The sequence below is a fragment of the Musca autumnalis genome, unplaced genomic scaffold (assembly GCF_047663935.1).
Source record: "Musca autumnalis isolate F117 unplaced genomic scaffold, ASM4766393v1 scaffold_1, whole genome shotgun sequence".
NCBI lineage: Eukaryota > Metazoa > Arthropoda > Insecta > Diptera > Muscidae > Musca > Musca autumnalis.
The window spans coordinates 35,819,276-35,845,482 of record NW_027411644.1 but is presented as its reverse complement, the minus strand read 5'-3'; the positions used below and the strand labels follow the sequence as shown (position 1 = coordinate 35,845,482).

General features: G+C 36.8%; 1 protein-coding gene and 1 long non-coding RNA gene across 6 annotated transcripts in view; one reads left to right on the top strand and one right to left on the bottom strand.

Annotated features, from left to right (window-relative positions):
• Positions 1–1,059, bottom strand: part of LOC141397325 (uncharacterized) — a 101,109-nt gene extending 100,050 nt beyond the window's left edge. Inside the window, exon 1 of the long non-coding RNA XR_012411372.1 lies at positions 281–1,059. This is a non-coding gene — a long non-coding RNA (uncharacterized lncRNA). The remainder of the gene's footprint in view (positions 1–280) is intronic.
• Positions 362–26,207, top strand: part of InR (Insulin-like receptor) — a 51,875-nt gene continuing 26,029 nt past the window's right edge. Inside the window, exons 1-17 of one of the 5 annotated variants that reach the window (XM_073973456.1) lie at positions 362–2,132; positions 7,767–8,182; positions 8,248–8,371; positions 11,597–11,763; positions 11,840–12,113; positions 12,174–12,321; positions 12,398–12,606; positions 12,689–12,866; positions 12,951–13,273; positions 18,133–18,310; positions 18,389–18,795; positions 18,857–19,176; positions 19,252–19,996; positions 20,063–20,190; positions 22,396–22,636; positions 22,717–22,897; positions 22,983–26,207. The exon at positions 22,983–26,207 is cut by the window's right edge and continues 26,029 nt beyond it. In XM_073973456.1, coding sequence (XP_073829557.1) covers positions 362–2,132; positions 7,767–8,182; positions 8,248–8,371; positions 11,597–11,763; positions 11,840–12,113; positions 12,174–12,321; positions 12,398–12,606; positions 12,689–12,866; positions 12,951–13,273; positions 18,133–18,310; positions 18,389–18,795; positions 18,857–19,176; positions 19,252–19,996; positions 20,063–20,190; positions 22,396–22,636; positions 22,717–22,897; positions 22,983–24,951 — 7,779 coding nt within the window. In that variant the 3' untranslated portion in view covers positions 24,952–26,207. Of the gene's footprint in view, positions 2,133–7,766; positions 8,183–8,247; positions 8,372–11,596; positions 11,764–11,839; positions 12,322–12,397; positions 12,607–12,688; positions 12,867–12,950; positions 13,274–18,132; positions 18,311–18,388; positions 18,796–18,856; positions 19,177–19,251; positions 19,997–20,062; positions 20,191–22,395; positions 22,637–22,716; positions 22,898–22,958 lie in introns of all 5 variants that reach the window. The other 4 variants (XM_073973446.1, XM_073973438.1, XM_073973429.1 and 1 more) reach the window with 4 other exon arrangements.

Below are 26,207 nucleotides of genomic sequence, written 5' to 3'. Positions count from 1 at the left end.
AGACCCCTTTCGGAGGACTTTTTTATTCAGAAGACACTTTTTACAGATCTTCTACCTATGGAAAAACTTTATTGAAGAATCCTTTAGGAAGTCTTCTATTTAAAAGACCTTTTTGGAGAGGTTTTCTATCAATAAAAGTAACTTTTAGGAGATGTGTTTATAGGACACCTTACCCTATTTATGGAAACCCTTGGAACTTTTCTATGACAAATACCACGCAGAACATAAAATCCAAATAACTTTTCTATATCCTCGAAAAAGTGCTAAGTCTTTTTTCCACTCCTCTTCTCTTTGCAGATTTTTACAATAACACAAATATTGCCAAAAACCCGGAAAATATTTGAACAGAACTGAGAAAAAAATGACCATCAACACTGATCCGCAGTACAATAAAAGAGATGCTAGAGATTTTTGTACAAATCACAACTTAATGGCCAAGAAGCGGAAACTGTATTTATACAAGCGTAGTGGTGGTGGTGGTGGATACAGTGGCGGCGGATCCCAAGAAGTAGCCAAAGGTGAAAATGTGGCAAGTGATGAGACCACAATAACAGCAGCAACACCAATGACCTCAAGCAGGACCACCAAAATAACAACAAACAAAACAACAGAAACAACTATAACATCACAACAACAACGATTGTCAGCAACAACAACAACATCATTAACATCCACAGCAACAACACTAAACGTAACGTTTCCATCCAATTTGCTTTCCAATAACACCACAAATTGCTTAAGAGGTTCTTTTGACCGCAAAAGCAATAGCGAAGAGGAAGCAGAAGAAGAAGTATTGCAGCAGTGGCGGCAAAATCATCACCAATACCATAAGCATCATCAGCAGAAATCACGTCATCCGCAACAACATTCACACCATTGTAATTGTTCCTTCTCGAAAGTTTATGATGAGACAGTAGTTCGTTATCCCAAAGCATTATGCCAAGACTTGAGAGAGTCTGCAACGCTCAATTTTTTAACAACGAATCAACAGCAACAACAATTATTTTTTCCTGAAGATTATCATCAGCAACATCAAACCCAACAACACCAGCATCACCATCGTAATCATCTTCATCAACAACAACAACAGCCACAAACAAGTTGCTCAACCTCCTACTCCTCCTGTACAAACAAGAACTGCCAATGTAATAGACAATGTTGTTGTAAACCAACAACAACACCAACTGAAACAATTGGAACACAAAGACCATGGTGTCCGTCCATGAATTCCTCCTATTATACACTAAGGAACAGCCGCAGCAGCAGCAGTAGTAGTAGTAGTGGCTCTGCAGATGTTGTGGATAGCCAAGTGGTGTCAATAATGCACGACGAGAATGATGATAATGCTCAAAGATATGTGCTACAACAACAACAACGCCAATCAATAAACTCAACAACTACTTTTCCGTACTCCAACGCCACTACTACCACCACCTGCATGATCAAGAACGAGGACGAAAATAACCCAAATCCTTCCAATATTAGGTGCTGCTTCCATAATCGAATTTCTTCCAGGAAACCAACATTGGAGGCCAAAGAAATAGAGGAACAATTAGACTTAACAGGAAATGTGGAACTGAATTTAAAAGCCAACCCTTCCTTCTTCTTCTTCTTCTCCTCCTCCTCCTACTCCTCCTTTAACTCCAATATTGAAAACCAGCCTTGCAGTCGAAGAAGAAGAGAAAGTTGTTGTTTTGGACCAAATCGTCATTACTTCTCACAAAAAATAGAAATATTTTTTATGATTTTAAAATTACTCTTAACCCTAATTCCGAGGATATCATCGATCACAGCGAATCAAGAATATCAGCGGCGTAGCTCATTCCTCCATAAAAGACAACAACCCCTTAATCCCAATAACAGAGAGGAGAATTTTCGTAATTCTAAAATTTATACAGTTTCGCGAAGGATATCCCTGCCTATGAGTAACCTATTGATGAGCCTGTCACTGATTTCGTTATTCTTTCTGGCAACATCATCATCGGCAGCAGCATCACAGATTATACCACCATCGACATCGCCAATGCATACCAGCTCTCTGGATGCTTCAATAAAAGCCTTTACCGAAAGACCTAGGAATGCAGAATTTGCCTCACCACGAACGGAAATACGATTGGGACGCAAAGAGACGGGTATGTATAGACAAAAATTTTGATTTTGATAACGTTCAAGAAAGGATTTTCTGTGAATATGAGACTTCCAAGAGAGATATTATGTAAATGGGAGACCTTCTAAAGGATATCCCTTAAACTACATCTATAAAGATAAAATCACCACAACTAGGCTCTATAATAGGTGCCTCCAAAAGGTGTCATCTGGTGAGGGAACAATTTTTTAACTTGTATTCTATAGGTATAAGCCACCTAATTTTGGTCCTCAATAGACATAAGCATATTCTAATGCTATGTTCATCCATCTTAAGATTAGAGTTGTGCAAATTGAACTAGTATATTGAACTACCTAGTTCACTATCTAATTCAATGGACACCGGTTTTTTCTTTGAACAAAATGCGTATACTTAATATCTCACGTTAGTTTAGATGATGTTACTCATAGAAGAGAAGACTATTTTTAATAGACCTCCTAAAGGGATCTTCTACAGAGGCAAAAATCTCCTAAAGGTGTCTTCTATAGACAGAAGACTTCTTAAAGTGTCTCTATAGGCAGAAGACTTCTTAAGGGATCTTCTATTGATAGAAGACATTCTGAAGGGATCTACTATTGATAGAAGACCTCCTGAAGGGATCTACTATTGATAGAAGATCTCCTGAAGGGATCTACTATTGATAGAAAACCTCATAAAAAAGTCTTCTATACATAGAATTTCTCCTAAAAAGGTCTTCTATACATATGTAGAAGCCGCCGTAAAGAGATTTTCTATAGACACAAGTCTTTCTTAAGTGGTCATCCATAGAGAGAAGTTCTCCTAAAGGGGTCTTCCACAGACGGGATCTTCTCTAGGTAGAAGTTCACGTAAGGGGTCTTCTGTGTCTAAAAATCCTCATACACATAATGATATACAACCTCCTTAAGGGGTATTCTATAGATAGAATACCTTCTAAAGGGTTATTCTATTGATAAAATTCCTCCCAAATGGTTTTCTGTAGACAAAAGAGCCCCTATAGGTATCTACTATAGAGATAAGAACTCCTAAAGAGGTCTTCTATTGAGATAAACCTCCTAAGGGGGTCTTCTATGCAGGGAAGACTTCCTAATATTGTCTTCTATAGACATTAGGCCGCCTAAAGGGGGTCTTCCATAAACAGAATATCTCCTAAAGTGGTTGTCTACAGAGAAAAGATATCCTAAAGGGGTCTTCTATAGACAGAAGACTTCTTAAGGGGTCGTCTATTGATAGAAGACCTAAGGGGTCGTCTATTGATAGAAGACCTAAGGGGTCGTCTATTGATAGAAGACTTTCTAAAAAGGTCTCCTATACATAAAAGCCCTCCGAAAACTGTCTTCTATACATAGAAGCCGCCCTAAAGGCGTCTTCTATAGACAGAAGTCCTCCTACAGGGGTCTTCCACAGATAAAAGCCCTCCTAAAGGAATCTTCTCTAGATAGAAGCCCACGTAAGGGGTCTTCTTTGCCTAAGTATCTACATATACATAGATGACCTCATAGAATTAACACTCCATAAAAAATATTCTGTTGATAGAATCTTCCTAAAGTTATATTTTATGGATAGAATGCCTCCTAAAATGGTAAGCTACAGATAGGAGACATATGTTTTCTGTAAAATACCTCCTAAAGTGTTTTTTACAGATAGATTGCCTACTGAACGGGGCATCTATAAATATAAGACCAACTTAAGAAGCCCTCTTAAAGCCTCTATTCCTCTATTGATATAAGAACTCCTAAAGGGGTCTTCTATTGAATGCTTTCTAAGGGGTCTTTTATATAGAGAAGACCTCTTAAAGTGGTATTCTATTGAAAGAAAACCTCATTAAGGAACCTGCTATAGAGAGAACCCCTCCTAAAGGGGTCTTCTATGTAGAGTAAACCTGCTAAAAGGGGTTTCCATAGACAGAAGACCTCCTAAAGTGGTCTTCTATAGAGAGAAGACCTTCTAAAGGGACATACTATTGAAAGAAGACCTCTTAAAGGGATCTTCTATAGTAGAGAGAGAACCCCCTAACGGTGTCTTCTATAGAGAGAAGACCTCTTCTTCCACAGACAAAAGACCTCCTAAAGAGACTTACTATTGATAGAAGATCTTCTAAAGGGACCTTCTATAAAGAAAAAAGCTCCTATAGGGAGAGATCTCCTGATCTCCTGACAATGTCTCTATATACAATAGACCACCTCAAGGGGTCATCTGTATATAAAGGTCTTCCCAAATGGTCCTTCTTTAGACAGAAAACCTCCTAAAGGGGTCTTCTATAGAGAGCAGGCCTAACCACAGGGGCTTCTAAAAGACAGAAGACATTCTAAGTGCGTTTTCTATTAACAGAAGACATTCTAAAGGAATCTTCTATTGATAGAAGACCCTCTAAAGAAATCCTAGAGGGGTCTTCTATAGAGTTAAAGCATCCTAAAGGGATCTTTTTTGGAGAGAATACCTCCTAAAGTAGTATTCTATAGACAGAAGACGTCCTAAAGGTTTCTTCTATAGAGAAAATATCTCCTATTAGGTTTTACTATTGATAGAAGACCTCCTTAAGGGGTTTTCTAAGACAGAAGACCTCTTAAAGGGGCCTACTGTTGATAGAAGACCTCGTGGTTAGGTTATAGGATGCGCAGCTGCTATAGGTTGCAGCCGCTCAACTCGGATACCTTGTGGTCCATTGTGATCATCCTGGGTGTTGAAAGTGTTGAACAATTTTTGTGTGTTTATTGGTTGTAATTGAAGAATTTGTGTAAGATAATTGCGGATCCGGTTGTGGTGATGATGAGTGCTGGTGATGGAATGAAGAGATGCTATGGAGATGGAGATTAGTTATGGATAGGAGAAAGTAGATGGAAGGTAAGGAGACAGGGGAGAGTAGAGAGATGATAAGAGAGTGAAGGAGAGGAAACAGATAATATTTAGAAGGTAGATTAACTAGTATATTTAGGTTAACCCGCCCCATAGCCATTTAAGGTCTCTGCAGTATGCTAGCAAGACTGTGGGGTCGGAAGAGGAGAAGTGAGACAGGGATTCCGTCGTGTGAACGCCAAAAAGCTTGTGTCTTTTGGCCCTCAGTCTGGAACACAGAAAGAGAAGATGTTCAATTGTCTCCGTCTCCTCCACGTCCTCACACAGCCTACAATAGTCACTGCTGCTGTTATCCCATTTGCAAGTCATAGATCTGATGTTGCAGTAACCAGTAATGATCCCGGCAACAACTCTGATCTCCGACTTGCACAACGAGAGAAGGGAAACAGTTCTACGCGCCGAGATTACCGGCCAGATTGACTTAGCAACCCGACATCCAGGAGCATCTAGCCAAATTCTTTTGGTTTTCTCAACGTAGAACCTGGTGAGTTTATCCATGAAGTAACAAAGCGGAGGTTTCACACCAACCTCCACATGAATGTTGGTTGATTGTGAGCCCCGCCTCGCCAGTTCATCCACAATCTCATTACCCTCAACACCACAGTGACCAGGTACCCAACAAAATCTTACTGACATACCACAGGTTTCCAAGATAGACCTACAATCTCGAACGATCCTAGACTTAATAGTAAAAGACCCTAATGCTTTTAGCGCTGCGTGGCTGTCTACGTAAATAGTGACTGCCCTGTTTGCTAAGTCCGTTCTTCCCACTATTGCCTCTAAGGCCTTCAATATTGCAAAGACCTCTGCCTGGAAAACACTACAGTTGTCATTAAGTTTAAACGAGTACCTAATGTTCAGTTCATCAGAGTACACACCAGCGCCCGTACCATCTTCCATCTTCGACCCATCAGTGAAGATAGATAGGCTATCAGGAATTGGTCCGCACAGAACCCATTCATCCCTATCGGGTATTAAAACGTCAAGTATAGTGAAATCAAGAGTTGGTGAAATGTAGTCGGTCTCACCCCCTCTGTTTCCAAGCACTAGCTGGCTACTCAACCGCTGTAGAAAGTTTACATGACCAAGTAGTGAGCAACGCCACATGTCAAGTTCCCTATGCCTAAAGGCACACCTGGAGGCCTGATACTGTACCAAAATATCCAGAGGTTGGATATTTAAAACAGCATTCAGCGCCGCCTGAGGTGTGCAAATGGGTCTTTTGTAGAACGAAGACCTCCTAAAGGGGTCTTCTATAGAGAGAAGGCCTCCTAAAAGGATTTTCTATAGAGAGAAGACCACCTCAAGTGGTCGGTCATCTGTATATAAAAGCCGTCGTAAATGGACCTCCTATGGGTAAAAGACTAACACACCTTCAAAAAAAAATCTTCCCCTCAATATATTGTTAAGTCACATCCTGTATACTGAAAGGTCGTCAGGAAGAATCTCAGAAAAACACCATTGCAACATCTATTGCCACGAGTTGTATTAATTAGGGCACCAGTCTGGCGATAGTTTGGTCCTTGATCTCCTTCGTCTATAGAGCGAAGACCTCCTATAGGGGTCTACTATAGAGAGAAGGCCTCCTGAAAGGATTTTCTATATAGAGAAGACCTCCTGAAGAGGTCACTATAGACAGAAGACCACCTCAAGTGGCCGTCATATGTATATAAAAGCCTTCGTAAATCGACCTCCTATGGGTAGAAGACTAACACACCTTCAATAGAAATTACATCACCTAAGAAAATCTTCTTCCCCTCAATATCTTGTTAAGTCAGATACTGCATACTGAAAGGTCATCAGCGCGAATTTCAGAAAAACAGCATTGCAACATCTATGATCTTTTGCCACGTGTTGTATTAATTAGGGCATCAGTCTGGCCATAGTTTGGTCCTTGATCTCCTTTAAGCCTTTAACACATACAGTGGTGCCTATAGAGCAAAAGTAGGAACAAGTTTTGTTGTGGAAATTTATATTTCCCGAGATATGGGCCTTTAAAGTTCCGTAATCATTGGAAAAAATTTATCTTCGTTGTAATCAGGGACCAAATTCCATCGACCGGGTTTAAGACCAAAAGTATCTCATGGCATTACAAGTCCAACAAAAAAATCCTCAAATTTGCCTTTCCTCAAGTATGTACATGTGGTATTTAGCTTCAATTTAATTTAACAAGGATGCATGCTGTGTGGTCCTGTGGCGTTCCGTACTAATCTCAAAATGATTAAATTGATAGCCACCAAAGAAATGCCGAATTAAGTTAATTACTATTAATTATGAACAAACGTATGGATCCAATAAACATCTATCTATAACTATAATCAATTGATGTGTATACATAAGTAAACAAACAAATGTATGTATATACATACATATGTAGGTGGTGCATACGTATGTACATATGTATGTACCTACATACTTGTTGTTCAGTTCTCCTACTCAGATAAAATACTACGCAATAAATAGTTTATTAAATGAAAACATTTTCTTACTACGCAATATTTAGCACAAAAACGTGTAAGAAACCCCCAACCGAACAAAAATGCATATGATGGCGACGGCAGCAACAGAAGGGGAGGATGCCGATATAGTTGTTGTTCACTCAATCAAATACAGTACAATGTGGTTATGAGGAACGAATAGTATAGGTTTAGTTTTAACCTTTATTTTAAGTCAAGTCGTGGCACAAAGTTGCATAATTTGGAAAACTGTACTCCAAAATATTTAGCATTAATTCAAAGCTAAAATGTTATCTTTATTTTTCTTTTTCTTTTTTCTTCCTTTCCAGTTTGTAAATCTCTTGATATACGCAATAGTCCCCTACAGTTACGACAATTGGCCAATTGTACCGTTATTGAAGGCTTCCTTCTAATCACCCTGATAAATACTCGCCACGAAATTCCATTCAATGAGACATTCCCCCTACTGACTGAGGTCACGGATTTTGTTTTCGTCTATCAGGTTAGCTATTTACGTTCGCTGAGTCAGATTTTCCCCAATTTAAGCATTATACGAGGACGTATGTCTTTTGAGGGTTACGCCTTTCTCGTCATATCAAATTCACATTTGGAAGATTTAGGCCTATCGAAGCTGTCAATGATTGGTTCCGGAGTACGCATCGAAAAGAATAAAATGCTGTGTTTTGTTCATACCATTGATTGGAGTCAAATTGTGGCATCTAATACGACGGAGGTGTATATTCAGGTAGGCATTGTAGTTATGCTTTTGTTGTTGTTTTTGTAAAAAAATATAATTTTTTCTCTTTTCAGTCAAATCGTGCTGTCATCGAATGTCCATCGTGTCCTGGTGTACTAGATAATTCTCCAAGTGATAAGGGTTGTAAGCTACATCAAGGCCGTCATAATTGTTGGAATAGTAAAGTGTGTCAGAAAAGTAAGTAAAGACCAATAAATAAACCAATTATATAAGTCCAAATGGCTTATCTCCAAATACCAGAATTTAAGATGATCTATGATGCAGATTTCATTGGAAAGGCAAAATCATCGAAATCGTTAGAAAATTAATCCAGAATACGTTACATTCTATACACAGAAGGACTCCTAAATGTGTCTTCTATACATTAAAGGCCTCCTAACGAGGTATTCTATATACAGAAGGTCTCCTTAAGGCCTCCCAAAGAGGCCTTCTATATATATAGGACTCCTAAAGAGGTTTTTTATATATAGAAGTCCTCCTAAAGAGGTCTTCTATACATAGAAGTCCTCCTAAATAGGTCTTATATACACAGAAGTCCTCTTAAAGAGGTCTTCTCTACATAGAGGGCCTCCCAAAGAGGTCTTCTTAACATAGAAAGCCTCCTAGAGAGGTCTTCTATACATAAAAGGCTTCTAAAGAGGTCTTCTATATATAGAAGTCCTCCTTAAGAGGTCTTCTATACATAAAATGCCTTCTAAAGAGGTCTTTTATACGTAGAAATCCTCCTAAAGACGTCTTCTAAACATAGAAAGCCTCCCTAAAGAGGTCTTCTATACATAAAAGGCTTCTAAAGAGGTCTTCTATATATAGAAGTCCTCCTAAAGAGGTCTTCTGTACATAAAATGCCTTCTAAAAAGGTCTTTTATACGTAGAAATCCTCCTGAAGATGTCTTCTATATATACAAGTCCTCCTAAAGAGATCTTCTATACATAAATGGCCTCCTAACGAGGTATTCTATATAGAAGGCCTCCTAAAGAGGTTCCCTATACATAGAAGGACTTCTAAAGAGGTCTTCTATACATATAAGTCCTCCTAAATAGGTCTTCTATACATAGAAGACCTCCTAAAGAGGTCTTATATACATAGAAGGCCTCCTAAAGAGGTCTTCTATACATAAAAGGTCTTCTAAAGAGGTCTTCTATAGGTAGAAATCCTCCTAAAGAGGTATTCTATACAAAGAAGGACTCTTAAAGGTAACTTCTATACATAAAAGGCCTCCTGAAGATGTTTTCTATATACAGAAGGTCTCCTTAAGGCCTCCTAAAGAGGCCTTCTATATGTAGAAGGACTCCTAAAGAGGTTTTCTGTATATAGAAGTCCTCCTAAAGAGGTCTTCTATACATAGAAAGAGGTCTTCTATAGGTAGAAATCCTCCTAAAGAGGTATTCTATACAAAGAAGGACTCTTAAAGGTAACTTCTATACATAAAAGGCCTCCTGAAGAGGTTTTCTATATACAGAAGGTCTGCTTGAGGCCTCCTAAAGAGGCCTTCTATATGTAGAAGGACTCCTAAAGAGATTTTCTGTATATAGAAGTCCTCCTAAAGAGGTCTTCTATACATAGAAGTCCTCCTAAAGAGGTCTTCTATACATAGAAGTCCTCCTAAAGAGGTCTTCTATACATAGAAGTCCTCCTAAAGAGGTCTTCTATACATAGAAGTCATCCTAAAGAGGTCTTCTATACATAGAAGTCCTCCTAAAGAGGTCTTCTATACATAGAAGTCATCCTAAAGAGTTCTTCTATACATAGCAGTCCTCCTAAAGAGGTCTTCTATACATAGCAGTCCTCCTAAAGAGGTCTTCTATACATGGAAGTCATCCTAATGAGGTCTTCTATACATAGAAGTCCTCCTAAAGAGGTCTTCTATACATAGAAGTCCTCAAAAAAGTGGTCTTCTATACATAGAAGTCCTCCTAAAGAGGTCTTCTATACATAGAAGTCCTCCTAAAGATGTCTTCTATACATAGAAGTCCTTCTAAAGAGGTATTCTATACATAGAAGTCCTCCTAAAGAGGTATTCTATACATAGAAGTCCTCCTAAAGAGGTCTTCTATACATAGAAGGCCTCCTGAAGAGATCTTATCTATATAGAAGGCCTCCCAAGGAGGTCTTCTCTATATAGAAGCCCTCCTAAAGACGCCTTCTAAACATAGAAAGCCTCCTAACGAGGTATTCTATATAGAAGGCCTCCTATAGAGGTCCTCTATATGTAGAAGGACTTCTAAAGAGGTCTTCTATACATAGAAGTCCCCCTTAATAGGTCTTCTACACATAGAAGACCTCCTAAAGAGGTCTTATATACATAGACGGCCTACTAAAGAGGCCTTCTATACATAAAAGGTCTTCTAAAGAGGTCTTCTATACGTAGAAATCATCCTAAAGAGGTATTATATGCAAAGAAGGACTCTTAAAGGTAACTTCTATACATAAAAGGCCCCCTGAAGAGGTTTTCTCTATACAGAAGGTCTCCTTTAGGCCTCCTAAAGATGCCTTCTATATGTAGAAGTCCTCCTAAAGAGGTCTTCTATACATAGAAGTCCTCCTAAAGAGGTCTTCTATACATAGAAGTCCTCCAAAAGTGGTCTTCTATACATAGAAGTCCTCCTAAAGAGGTCTTCTATACATAGAAGTCCTCCTAAAGAGGTCTTCTATACATAGAATTCCTCCTAAAGAGGTCTTCTATACATAGAAGTCCTCCTAAAGAGGTCTCCTATACATAGAAGGCCTCCTAAAGAGATCTTCTCTATATAGAAGTCCTCCTAAATAGGGTTTCTATATATAGAAGTCCTCCTAAATAGGTTTTCTATATATATATAAATCCTCCTAAAGAGGTCTTCTATACATAGATGTCCTCCTAAAGAGGTCTTCTATACATAGAAGGTCTCCTAAAGAGGTCTTCTCTATATAGAAGGCCTCCTAAAGAGGTCTTCTATACATGGAAGTCATCCTAAAGAGGTCTTCTATACATAGAAGTCCTCCTAAAGAGGTCTTCTATACATAGAAGGCCTCCTAAAGAGGTCTTCTAAATCTAGAAAGCTTTCTAAGGAGGTTTTTTATATATATAGAAGGCTTCCTAAAAAGATCTTCTATTAAAGGGTTTTCTAAAGATAGGGGACTTCCTAAAGTGCTTTTCCATTCAAAGAAGTCCTCCCAAAATGTTCTTCTTCAAATATATTCCCTCCTAACGAAGTCATCTATTGGTAGAAGAACCTGATATGTTTCGTTTGCCGCCCGATCTATATAAAACATAGGTCAATTCGAGCACTAATATTCTGTAATCAACTGCCCAAAAGAACTGAATCATCAACTACTTGAGCCTGTTTTTTGTCAACAAAAATATATTAAAAATAGAATTGTAATCCCCAAAATAAATAAATTAAATTCTCTCACTTCCATTACAGTTTGTCCTGCTAGATGTCGTCACAATTGCTACGATGAAAATACATGCTGCAATGAAAGATGTTTGGGCGGTTGTTCCCCTGATAATGTAAACGAATGCTTGGTGTGTCGTAAATATTCCCATAATCACACCACTTGTGTTGATTCGTGTCCGGAAGGACTCTTATATGTAAGTAAAGCATTTCATCATTTACTCCCCAATCATCCAGAACGAAATTTAATTTTTCAATACATCTCAATTTTAGTTTATGGATCGTCGTTGTCTTACGACCGAAGAATGTACGGCAATTGGTTCAATATTTGAAAACAATAAACCAATTCCGTTGATAGCATTTCAAGGGAATTGCACAATCAAATGTCCAGAAAATTTCAACAAAGAAAATAACACATGTGTACCGTGTAATGGCGAGTGTATTAAAAAATGTGAAGGTGGAGAAATCGATGGTGCCACTCGGGCTTTGGATTACAGCGGTTGTAAATATATCGAAGGGAATTTGGAAATAAATATAAAGAGAGCAAGTGAGTACCTTTTTCGTCTTTACCAATTCAATTATTTTTTCTTTACTCTATACTTTTTAGGTCAAGTTAATTCCGCATTGGTCGATGGCTTATCATCTATAAGAACAATAAGTGGCTATTTACAGATTCAGGGTACTGTGGGTCTATTAAATTTGAAATTTCTTAAAAATCTTAAGACAATCAAAGGGAATGATCTATATCAGGGCAAGTATGTAGAACATAACCTCGCCACATTGTAAATGTGTAATGCTATAGTAATATTTTTGTCTGTTGCTGCTCTACAGTTATTCTCTTTATGTTTTGGATAATACCGATTTGGAATATTTATGGGACAAAACACAAAATGTCAGCATTGAAAATGGCAAAGTTTATTTTCATTTCAATCCCAAACTGTGTGTATCGACAATTAAAGACCTACTATTGCCCACACTGAATCAAAAGGATTTCGACGTAACTGAGGTGTCTTTAGATTCCAATGGTCTTAGAGGTTCATGTGAGTGAGATCACAATGCAATATATATACCAATAACCTTTGACCTAAATGCAACCATTTTTATTTGTGATTTATTTCTCAGGTAACAGCACCACCCTTCTATTAAGAATCTACGGTGTGAATTTTGATTTCGCCTTTGTTGAAATAACAAATCCCATTAAGTATGAAGATGAACGTACCTTTATTGGCTATCAATTTTTTCATATGGAAGATCCATATCGAAATGCCACCAAATATACATATAGGCCATGCGACGACGAGTAAGTATATCGTGGAGGCGTTTATGGTATATAGTTGCTTCTTTGAATATAAATGTTATTTATCTTTTGTTTTCCGTCTTCTAGTTGGAATGTAAGTCCACCCGTCAAAGATGTCCACCACATTTTCCATAACCTCAAACCGTATACTCAGTATGCGGTCTATGTAAAAACAATGACCATATCCACGGAAAGACGTAGTGGCCAAAGTGATATCTATTATTTCACTACCCTTTCGGCTAAGCCATCAATGGTTCGAAACTTAAGACTTTATGCCAATTCGAGTTCAGTTATTATTATGAAATGGTCACCACCGGCAGATCCAAATGGTAAAATTGTGAAATATAGAATACGTGCCATCTATGAGGCACCGGTAACACAGCTGGAGTCGCGTAATTACTGCAAGGATCGTAAGTATTGCTGCGTAGAAATACATAACATAAACCAATCGATTTATCCTTAATTATTCTAACATTCCATGTTGGTAGATGATTTGGGATAAATTATGTAGATTTTTTTATTTATTTATTTATATTATTTTATATTATATTTTATGTAATAATAATAACTGGATAATTTTGAAAATAATTTAACCAACGCATGTATAATTTAGAAATAATTCATGCAACAGGCGGATAAAAATTTTAGATCATTTATCACACATGGATAATTTATTGATAAGTAATCCAACACTAGTATAATTTATAGAAAATTTATCCAACACAAGGATAATTTATAGATAATTTATCCAACACGTTGATAATTTATAGACAATTTATCCAACAAGTGAATAATATTTAGATAATTATTTTAACACATGAATAATATTTAGATAATTTTTCCAATACATGGGTAATATCTAGATAATAATACGTGTATAATATGGATATACGTGGATAATTTATCAAATACGAATAAATTATAGATATATTATCCAACACGTGGATAATTTTAGATAATTTATCCAAAACGTGAATAATTTTAGATAATTTATCCAAAACGTGGATAACTTTAGATAATTTATCCATGGATAATATTTAGATAATTTTTCGAACACGTGGATAATATCTAGATAATTTTTCCAACACGTGGATAAGTTATCCAACACGTTGATAATATTTAGATAATTTTTCCAACACGTGGATAATATTTAGATAATTTTTCCAACACATGGATAATATTTAGATAATATTTCCAACACGTGGATAATGTTTAGATAATATTTCCAACAAGTGGATAATATTTCCAACACGTGGATAATATTTAGATAATTTTTCCAACACGTGGATAATATTTAGATAAATTTTCCAAAACGTAGATAATATTTAGATAATTTTTCCAACACGTAGATAATATTTAGATAATTTTTCCAACACGTAGATAATATTTAGATAATTTTTTCAACTTGTGGATAATTTATCCAATACGGATAAATTATTGATAATTTTTCCAACACTTGGATAATATTTAGATAATTTATCCAATACGGATAAATTATTGATAATTTTTCCAACACTTGGATAATATTTAGATAATTTATCCAACACGTGGATAATATTTAGATAACATTTCCAACACGTGGATAATATTTAGATAGTTTTTCCAACACGTGGATAATATTTAGATAATATTTCCAACACGTGGATAATATTTAGATAATTTTTCCAACACGTGGATAATATTTAGATAGTTTTTCCAACACGTGGATAGTATTTAGTTAGTTTTTCCAACACGTGGATAATATTTATATATTTTTTCAACACGTGGATAATATTTAGATAGTTTTTCCAACACGTGGATAATATTTAGATAATTTTTCCAAGACGTGGATAATATTAAGATAATTTTTTAAACACGTGGATAATATTTAGATAATTTTTCCAACACGTGTATAATATTTAGATAATTTTTAAACACGTGGATAATATTTAGATAATTTATTCAACACGTAGATAATATTTAGATAATTTTTCCAACACGTTAATAATTTTTACAACGCGTGGATAATATTTAGAAAATTTTTCCAACGCGTGGATAATATTTAGAAAATTTTTCCAACACGTGGATAATATTTATATAATTTTTCCAACACGAGGATAATATTTAGATAATTTTTCCAACACGTGGATAATATTTAGATAATTTTTCCAACACGTGGATAATATTTAGATAATTTTTCCAACACGTGGTTAATATTTAGATAATTTTTCCAACACGTGGATAATATTTAGATAATTTTTCCAACACGTGGTTAATATTTAGATAACTTTTCCAACACGTGGATAATATTTATATAATTTTTCCACCACTTGGATAATATTTAAATAATTTATCCAACACGTGGATGATATATAAATAATTTTTCCAACACGTGAATAATATTTAGATAATTTTTCCAACACGTAGATAATATTTAGATAATTTTTCCAACACGTAGATAATATTTAGATAATTTTTCAAAACACGTAGATAATATTTAGATAATTTTTCCAACACGTGGATAATATTTAGATAAATTTTCCAACACGTGGATAATATTTAGATATTTTTTCAACACGTGGATAATATTTAGATAATTTTTCAACACGTGGATAATATTTAGATATTTTTTCAACACGTGGATATTTTTTCCAACACGTGGATAATATTTAGATAATTTTTCCAACACGTGGATAATATTTAGATAATTTTTCCAACACGTTGATAATATTTAGATAATTTTTACAACCCGTGGATAATATTTAGATAAATTTTCCAACGCGTGGATAATATTCTTATAATTTTCCCAACACGTGGATAATATTTAGATAACTTTTCCAAGACGTGGATAATATTTAGATATTTTTTCCGAAACGTGGATAATATTTAGATAATTTTTCCAACACGTTGATAATATTTAGATAATTTTTACAACCCGTGGATAATATTTAGATAAATTTTCCAACGCGTGGATAATATTTATATAATTTTTCCACCACTTGGATAATATTTAAATAATTTATCCAACACGTGGATGATATATAAATAATTTTTCCAACACGTGAATAATATTTAGATAATTTTTCCAACACGTAGATAATATTTAGATAATTTTTCCAACACGTAGATAATATTTAGATAATTTTTCAAAACACGTAGATAATATTTAGATAATTTTTCCAACACGTGGATAATATTTAGATAAATTTTCCAACACGTGGATAATATTTAGATATTTTTTTCCGAAACGTGGATAATATTTAGACAATTTTTCCCACACGTGGATAATATTTAGATAATTTTTCCAACACGTGGATAATATTTAGATAATTTATCCAACACATGGATAATATTTAGATAATTTTTCCAACACGTAGATGATATTTAGATAATTTTTCCAACACGTGGATAATATTTAGATAATTTTTCCAACACGTGGATAATATTTAGATAATTTTTCCAACACGTGGATAATATTTAGATAATTTTTCCAACACGTGGATAATATTTAGATAATTTTTCCAACACGTGGATAATATTTAGATAATTTTTCCAACACGTGGATAATATTTAGATAATTTTTCCAACACGTGGATAATATTTAGATAATTTTTCCAACACGTGGATAATATTTAGATAATTTTTCCAACACGTGGATAATATTTAGATAATTTTTCCAACACGTGGATAATATTTAGATAATTTTTCCAACACGTGGATAATATTTAGATAATTTTTCCAACACGTGGATAATATTTAGATAATTTTTCCAACACGTGGATAATATTTAGATAATTTTTCCAACACGTGGATAATATTTAGATAATTTTTCCAACACGTGGATAATATTTAGATAATTTTTCCAACACGTGGATAATATTTAGATAATTTTTCCAACACGTGGATAATTTATCCAACACGTTGATAATATTTAGATAATTTTTCCAACACGTGGATAATATTTAGATAATTTTTCCAACACGTGGATAATATTTAGATAATTTTTTCAACACTTGGATAATTATTAGATAATTTTTCCAACACGTGGATAATATTCAGATAATTTTTCCAACACGTGGATAATATTCAGATAATTTTTCCAACACGTGGATAATATTTAGATAATTTTTCCAACACGTGGATAATATTTAGATAATTTTTCCAACACGTGGATAATACTTAGATAATTTGTCCAACACGTGGATAATATTTAGATAATTTTTCCAACACTTGGATAATTATTAGATAATTTTCCCAACACGTGGATAATATTCAGATAATTTTTCCAACACGTGGATAATATTTAGATAATTTTTCCAACACGTGGATAATATTTAGATAATTTTTCCAACACGTGGATAATATTTAGATAATTTTTCCAACACGTGGATAATATTTAGATAATTTTTCCAACACTTGGATAATTATTAGATAATTTTTCCAACACGTGGATAATATTCAGATAATTTTTCCAACACGTGGATAATATCTAGATAATTTTGTCAACACGTGGATAATATTTAGATAATTTTGTCAACACGTGGATAATATTTAGATAATTTATCAACACATGGATAATATTTAGATAATTTTTCCAACACGTGGATAATATTTAGATAATTTTTCCAACACGTGGATAATATTTAGATAATTTTTCCAACACGTGGATAATATTTAGATAATTTTTCCAACACGTGGATAATATTTAGATAATTTTTCCAACACGTGGATAATATTTAGATAATTTTTCCAACACGTGGATAATATTTTGATAATTTATCCAACACGTGGATAATATTTAGATAATTTATCCAACACGTGGATAATATTTAGATAATTTATCCAACACGTGGAAAATATTTAGATAAATTAACCAACACGTGGATAATATTTAGATAAATTATCCAACACGTGGATAATATTTAGATAATTTATCCAACACGTGGAAAATATTTAGATAAATTAGCCAACACGTGGATAATATTTAGATAATTTATCCAACACGTGGATAATATTTAGATAATTTATCCAACACGTGGAAAATATTTAGATAAATTAGCCAACACGTGGATAATATTTAGATAATTTATCCAACACGTGGATAATATTTAGATAATTTATCCAACACGTGGATAATATTTACATAATTTAGAGATAATTTATACAACACGTGGATAATATTTACATAATTTAGAGATAATTTATACAACACGTGGATAATCTAATTTATCCTACACCCGTAAAGTTCGTAGATAATTTATCCATACCTCCTTTCCTTTCATTCTAAAAGCCCTGAAAGTTGCCATCATTGAAGATATCATTCCAAAGACAACAATAACCGAAGTGCCAAAAGAAACGCCCGATTGTAAATGTCCCAAGGGAGGAAAAGCTCCTATTTATCCGGATGAAAATGAAATCCATGCCAATATGGAAATTGAAAATGCTTTACAGAACTTCATTTATGTTAAGTAAGTAAACAAAACTACTGCAACTCTTTAACCGAATAATATATTAAAATGCTATAACTCCCTCCCCTCCTTCTTCAGACGAGAAAATACTACAAGCAAAAGCAAATCTTCAAATGGTGGGAATATGACAACTGAATTAAATCGCAGCCGACGTGATGTTATTGAAACTTTGGAATCTAAGGACAGTTTCATGTTACGACACATACGGCAAGCTCCCATGTTTGCCAATGATGCTGCTCATGTGGCCCATAAAAATACCAACGATACTCAAGTGACAAATGAAATTCGTATGGATCCGAGTAATAGCTACTATGAGGTGTTTTCTACGTCAGTGAATGCTACAACATTTGAATTTACTTTCAAACAATTGAAACATTTTACTTATTATAAAGTGGAAATCGAAGCCTGTCGAGAACCGGAACCTAACAACAAAGCTGACGATTGTAGTGACACAGTGATCGAGAGTAAGAGAACTCTTAAGTTGGGTAAGTGTGATGGGGGAAAAAACTGTCCGGCATAGAGAATAAAATACTTGTCCTTTTGCAGACAAAGTCGATCGTGTTGAAAGTTTATGGTATCGTTTGGAACCTACCAATTCATCACGCACCAATATACGTCTATTTTGGAAACAACCTAAAAGACCAAACGGAGCCGTGGTCTCATATACCATCATCTATGCTCTTAAGACGCACGATGAGTATGAGGAAAAGAAATGCGTCAACGAAGGTGATTTCATAAAATATGACTACGAACACAATGGTTATGTGCTAAGTGATGTGCATAGTGGTAACTATAGCATACGCATCAAAACGAACACCTTAGCTGGCGAAGGTTTGGATTCTGACACTATTCATGTTCCTATACCGGTAATTTGTGGATTTTTTATGTGAAATTTTATGGCGGAATTTTTTGAACAATCTTTTTTTTATTGTTTCTTTTAGGCCACTTCTTTGGCTCCTAGTATTATTGCTGGCATTGTTGTGGGTTGCATCGTGTTGATTGGCTTAATAACGATCATAGTATATCTTTTGCTGCGCAAGCATTTAGCAACACCAAATGACTTGAAAATTTTCCCCTCAATGAATCAACATTACATCAGTCTACAGTATATACCCGACGAATGGGAGGTGGCAAGGGAAAATGTCATACAATTGAGTCCCTTGGGTCAGGGTTCATTCGGCATGGTGTATGAGGGTATTTTGAAAAGTAGTGAAGATGATACGCCATGTGCCATTAAGACGGTCAATGAAAACGCCACAGATCGTGAGCGTATAAATTTCTTGAATGAGGCCTGTGTTATGAAACAATTCGATACATATCATGTGGTACGTTTACTGGGTGTATGCTCTCGCGGACAACCGGCATTGGTGATAATGGAACTTATGAAAAATGGCGATTTAAAAACATATTTACGTGCTCATCGTCCCGATGATCGTGATGAAGTGGCTGCCATGAATTTAATGGCTAGAGGTGGTATGTCCTCACAACCACCACCTTTGAGTCGGATTTATCAAATGGCCATTGAAATTGCCGATGGTATGGCGTATTTGGCGGCCAAGAAATTTGTGCATCGTGATTTGGCAGCTCGAAATTGTATGGTGGCCGCTGATTTGACAGTGAAAATTGGTGATTTTGGCATGACTCGTGATATTTATGAGAATGACTATTATCGCAAGGGAACTAAAGGTGAGTAAGGCGGACTGTCCTTCGATAAATAAAGGAATTTAAATAAATGTATATTTATCCTTATAGGTTTACTACCTGTACGTTGGATGTCACCAGAAAGCTTAAGGGATGGTGTTTACTCCAGTTCCAGTGATGTCTTCAGTTATGGTGTGGTCTTGTGGGAAATGGCCACATTGGCATCTCAACCCTATCAGGTAAGTTTGTTAAATGTCTTTATAATAAATATTACTAGGAAAGAAAATATACATTCAACATTATGAAGAAAGGATGTGAAACTATTATTGTACCCACTCAGTCTTATGGGTAAAAAGCTAGACTGGAGACAAGGTCTAACGATCTGGCCTGGCATTTGGTATTGCTCTTCATGTGGTGGCACTGTGGTGGCTGTTGTTTAGGCCAACATCGCTGATAGAGTTTCGGTTTGAATATAGAGTTATATTATCAAGAGGGTACCTGCCTGACCCATATAATAGCATCAACCAAAGAGTCGATTGGTACTCGCACTTTGGTGTCTGACCGTTGGTAGATGCATTGTATTCAATAGGTGTTAAAAGAACTTGAGATCCACCGTAGCCGGTCCCAAGCCAGGTTGAGAAATGAAAATGGAGTAATAATCATGATTGTGGAGGGGGCCAAGGTCATAACCCTCCTCAGTTCCGCCATGATATGCAAATTAAAACAAACACAAAGAACACCCCACAACAAAATAAAGCATCCGCCTTGGGGTCTACTGCTATGACCAAGGACAACGCTGTATCTGATACAAAAGACGCAAATCCGTGCGGGGATGATTGCTTTACACCGACCATGGATACTGTGAGTGACGCAATTCAGACGCAGAACAGGGAACTTGGGGAGAGTGCAAATCTTGGTCTGAGTCGGGAAAACGAGCAATTGGGAAATCATCCCTCCGTCGGACAATGAGATGGACACTACGATCATGTCATCTTATTCGAATGGGGAGGCAACTCCCTCAGAGGTTGAAACACCGTTCCCTTTCGACAGACCCAACCATCAAGAGCAGCAAGCCCCGATAAAAAAGAACAACACGGCTATATTGTTCCATGTTCGTGGAAAAATCCCCAGGAGAATCGTTGGCTAGCTATCGAACGGTTTCTGTTCCCTGGTACGAATGTAGTTTCCAGTGCCCCTTATGGAACACCAAACCCATACGATTAGGGATGGAACGTCGGTCGCTTCCGAAAGACCTGTCCTTCCAAGCAGGACGCTTTAACGGATCAATCTGTGGATGAAGAGATGGATCATTCTCTCAGCAAGAGAAGTTTGGGCCGATGCAATATTGTCCCAAGATCGTGGAGAAATCCCCAGAAGATGTTTCGGAGGCTGAATTACGGGAGATAAGGTAGGAGCTTCACTTTACGAAGCGCTTCGAGAGGTAGTGTCCTCACCATGAGAAGCGTTCGCTACCTATCGGAAGGATTCCGTTCCCTGGGCCGAACGTAGTTACCACTGCGATGACTACACTAGAGCCAGTCAAGTTCTAGCTGTGCAGATCCCTAGCGGACATCAATAGTGTGTGCGGCAGGGCCAGCCAACTTGACTCTATTGTCTCCAACGACACGATCGGACTTCACCATGGTGCCTCCGGCTACAAAATAGAAAATGCCTAGCGGGCAGACGCAAATTAAGCATTCGCACAAGGCCTCAGCTAGTTTAAGAGCTCCGCCTGCCACTGCCGATAAATTTGCTGGGGGGAAACTAGAGCTGGAAGGCTTTTGGAGCTCCTTTGATGAATTATGTTGTGGAAAAATCTGTGAATCAGTGAAGTCCGAAAACCCTGCGCTATCAAGCTGTCCCCGGATCCCTTGCAGACACCAATGGGCAGTCAACTTGACTCCAGAAGCTCCAACGACACGAATTGCCATCACAAAATTGGCTCCCGCTACAAAGTCGCAGAAGTCGAAGGGACAGACGCAAACGAAGAAGTCTCAGCTGCGACTGCTAATGTTGCTGGGGGAAACAGGTGCTGGAAGGGGTCAGGAGCTCATTCGAGGGATGTGGCTGTGGATGGATAGATGGGCCATTCTCTCACATCCCCAAATATCAAGGGCCACAAAAAGCGATTGTTGCAAGTTTTCAGGATCCTTTAACTTTGATACCGTGACATGGCCACTAAGATTTTAGTTCGACTGTACTGGGAGGTCAAAATCCCACTGTGTTAGAAAACCACTTAGACAAAGAGACATAAAGTTAACTCCCTGATTTTACCTAAGTAACACAAAACGAGACCTTTTTATTGTTATTTATCGTCACTCTAAAGATAACACCTTTTTTACCAAAGCAACACCAATCGCGACCGTTGTGCTGACATTTATCGTCACCCTGTGTTTTGCGATTTTCATTGAAATTTTTTTATTTTGTTTTCTTTTTCTTTGCAGGGCTTTTCAAACGATCAAGTTTTGCGTTATGTTATCGATGGTGGTGTAATGGAACGACCCGAGAATTGTCCAGACAAATTGTATATGTTAATGCAAAAATGTTGGCAACATCGGGCTACGGCACGGCCAACATTTATTGAAATTATACGCTATTTATACGATTTGGCCGATCCACACTTTCGAGAGGTATCATTCTATAACTCACCGGAGGGACAGACAATATTGGAAAAAGAATTGGCAGGTATGTATAATGATGAATGCGTATACCTGAAAAACACCTAAAATGTGGATAACGTGTCGCATCTCATCTACCATTTGCAGAACGTAATCAAAGATCTGGCGATGTTTTCGATGATCTAGACAATGATATGGAAGATGTAACGACACCATTACGCCTTGAGGATTACAATTACAAATTAAATGCCGATAATAATTCATCAATTGATCATCGTGGTGATTCATCTATGATTATGGATGATGATGCTCCCCATTCGCCATACAGGTAAGTTTCATTAACTTGAATTTTATTCCCTGGGTACTTTGATCCTCTACAATGTCTATAGCATTGATTCTCCAATAATTAGCAGTACACCAGATGAACAATCACGTGGTAGTTACAATGTTTCTGGAATTTTACATCCGAATCGTCATCTGTTGAATTCGGCTCCCTCCACCTCGGCGGGCATAAGAAAATTGGGATCAAGCACCACTAGCCATCAGCTGACACATCCTCACACCCATCCACATCATCGTGATCTCTATCAACCGACAAGATTTAAACAACAACAGCAATCGCGAACACATCGTAATTCCGAGGATGCTGATGCCTATGTACAACCGGACAGTTTTGATCCGGTCAATGAAGATGAGGTGCCAAAGCGCGATTCTGATGAACAGGGTTATGAAATGTATGATCCAAGTCCCAACTATAGCGAACATGTACCCCATGGTGGTGCAGTCGGAGATCCAACAGGTGGTGTAGCTGATGATGATGAAGATGATTTTGGCATGCAATCAACGGCGGGCGAGAATCTATTGCAACGTCCCAAAGGAGGGAAACAAAAGCAACCCACCATAATGCCCTTGTCCACATCAATGCCAGACGATGTAATAGCCCAACAGGCACCATCATCATTGCATCCATCAACAGCATCGGCAGCTTCATCGAATGCTTCCTCGAAAACCACAACCGCAGGTGGTGGTAAATACCCAAGCCTAAGGGCAGTGGCTGATTCGGCACGTAATCGTGTCATGAACATGAACAAACGAATATTTCACAAACGTTCCGGCAGCAATGCCAGCCACAAAAGTACAAGTTCCAATCCAACAACAGCTGGTGCGGGGGGTAGTATTAGTAGTTTGTCTCGTACAGGTCGTGGCAAAAGTATGAGTGGACAAAATCTGGGCACAATTGAAAGTGGCGGCAGTGGTAGTACTGGTAGCTACACAGGACATCCGAGATTTTACTCCACCTCATCGGGTACAAGTGATAATACCAATTATCGACGTTTGGACGATAGTTTCGGTGACACAAGTATGATTGGCAATGAGACAAGTCGCATACGACCGCGACTCCATTCCGCCTCGGCATTTATGATGGGATCATCACAGCCCACCTATAGAATGTTAGATGAATCATTGAACACAACAGGCACCACATCGACATTAAACACCACAGCAGGTGGAGATAATCCCAATTATGAAATTATGCAACCTGGTGGTACACCTTTACTAGAGACTGAGACTGCATCAACATATGTGATGATGAATGAACCGCAAAAGAAAATTGCTGATATAGGTGGTGGTGGAGCAGGAGTTGGTGGTATAATGGGGGGTGTTATGGACATTGGTGATGTGGCAAATTACCAAGTAATGTCACCCCTTATACCAGGAAATTCGAATTCAAGTACAGTATTACCAAGATCTGGATCAACTGCGGCACAACTAACACGTCCCATACTTGGCGAACGCTTTAATACCCTTGCCAATATTATAAAAAATAATAGCACAGCAGCGGCAGCAGCACCACCACCATCGTCTTCAACAACGGCAATAGCTCCTCCCTCAGCAGCAACAGCATCATCATCTTTAAATTTTGACCGGCATCAAAATGACACTGGAGTTAATAATGAAGTTGATGCCGGCAGCCGTACTCCTACAGTAGATATACCCATGGATGATTTATCATTAGTGAGACGTAGCAGTAGTAATAGTAGCAGTAGTAATAATGACAAGACAACAACAACGAAAACCGATCGAAGTCGTAGCCAAAGTAGTAGTAGTGGCAAAAGCGCAACGAACACTGCCTCCCTATCAATAACTCCTACACAAACATCACAACACCAGCAGCAGCAACAACAACAACAACAACCACAAACAATGACATTAATTGATACGACGGCAGCAGCTCCTTTGTCGTCAACATTTTCACGTAAAGAACAATGGTTTAAAGAACAACAACAGCAACAACCAACGACAGCAACACCAATTTCACATCCCCCACCCAATGGTTTTGTGGGTCGTGAATCATCCAAAAACGAAACACACGAGTACTAAAGTAGGAAACTAAAAAAAACCAACGAGATCAAGACTCGCGCGAATATTTTCAAACCAGATTTTGTAACAACATTTATAGCCCTTTTTTTAAACTCGGAATTGATTATAATTGATTAAGAAGATATGGACTCAGAAAGAGAGGTAAGAGACTTCAATACATACATATTATCTAAGCCAAATCTAATAGTTCTATAGTGATCTAACCTTTTAAAGACTACTTTAAAGGACCAACTGCAATCCGTTGAGTGAATTTTAAAACACGCGTTGACGTAAAAAATAGACAGATCGTTACTGTCAAAAAACTTGGCATCACTTCCACTTTTTTCATGTGGCTGGCTGTTGTTTTAACGTGTAACGCGCGTCACTCAACGGACCGTTTCTGCTTGCCAATTTATGGCATACGGCATATACGGTCCGTTGTGCGTCGCGTCACGCTTTATAAACAACAACCACATGAAAAAAACTGTAAGTGATGCCAAGTTTGTTCTTGAAGTTTTCATATGGTTGTTGTAACGCGACGCTCAACGGACCGTATGTGCCGAGGGCTTTATTAGAGTTTTAAATGCCAGAGAACCGATTCCATTTTTTTGTTTCGTTGTTGTTGTAATGATTACAAAGCAATATGGACAGTAGTTAAAAGTTACAGAAGCCAAGAAGAAGCCTGAAAATAGTGAGGTTATGTAAAGTTTTGTTTCTATTCTTTTTATATAAATTCTATCTTCTTTTCATAAAGCATTCATAATTTATGAAATTTATAGTAGTGTTAACACTAATTAAAGGGTTTTAATGCCTTATTAGCAAAATGATCATAACTTCAAACTGGTGATCATAACCTCAAAATGGTGAGTTTCATTTTGTAATAAATTCTGATTTGCTTTAAAAATTTAGACATAATTTAGTATGTCTATAGTAGAGATGACAGTTTTGATAGTTAAAATGTCATTTTTAGAAACTTATCCTTTATAATCTCTAAATAATTGCATTATGGTATATAACTTTTTGAGCTTCAATGTACTTTTATTACCTTCAAAAGCTAGACCTGATTTAGGAAACCTTTACGCTGTTCGAAGCGACATTTTTTTACATCGTCAAAATAGTGAGGTTATGGAAAGTATTTTTAATCAATTCTTATTGGCTCAATTAAACTAAGGAATCCAATAATACTGTTAACACCTGCAAGTAGTGAGGTGGTTAATTCAATTGTCATTAGGATTTTGAAGAATTATTATTTTTTACAACACACGAAGACATGATTT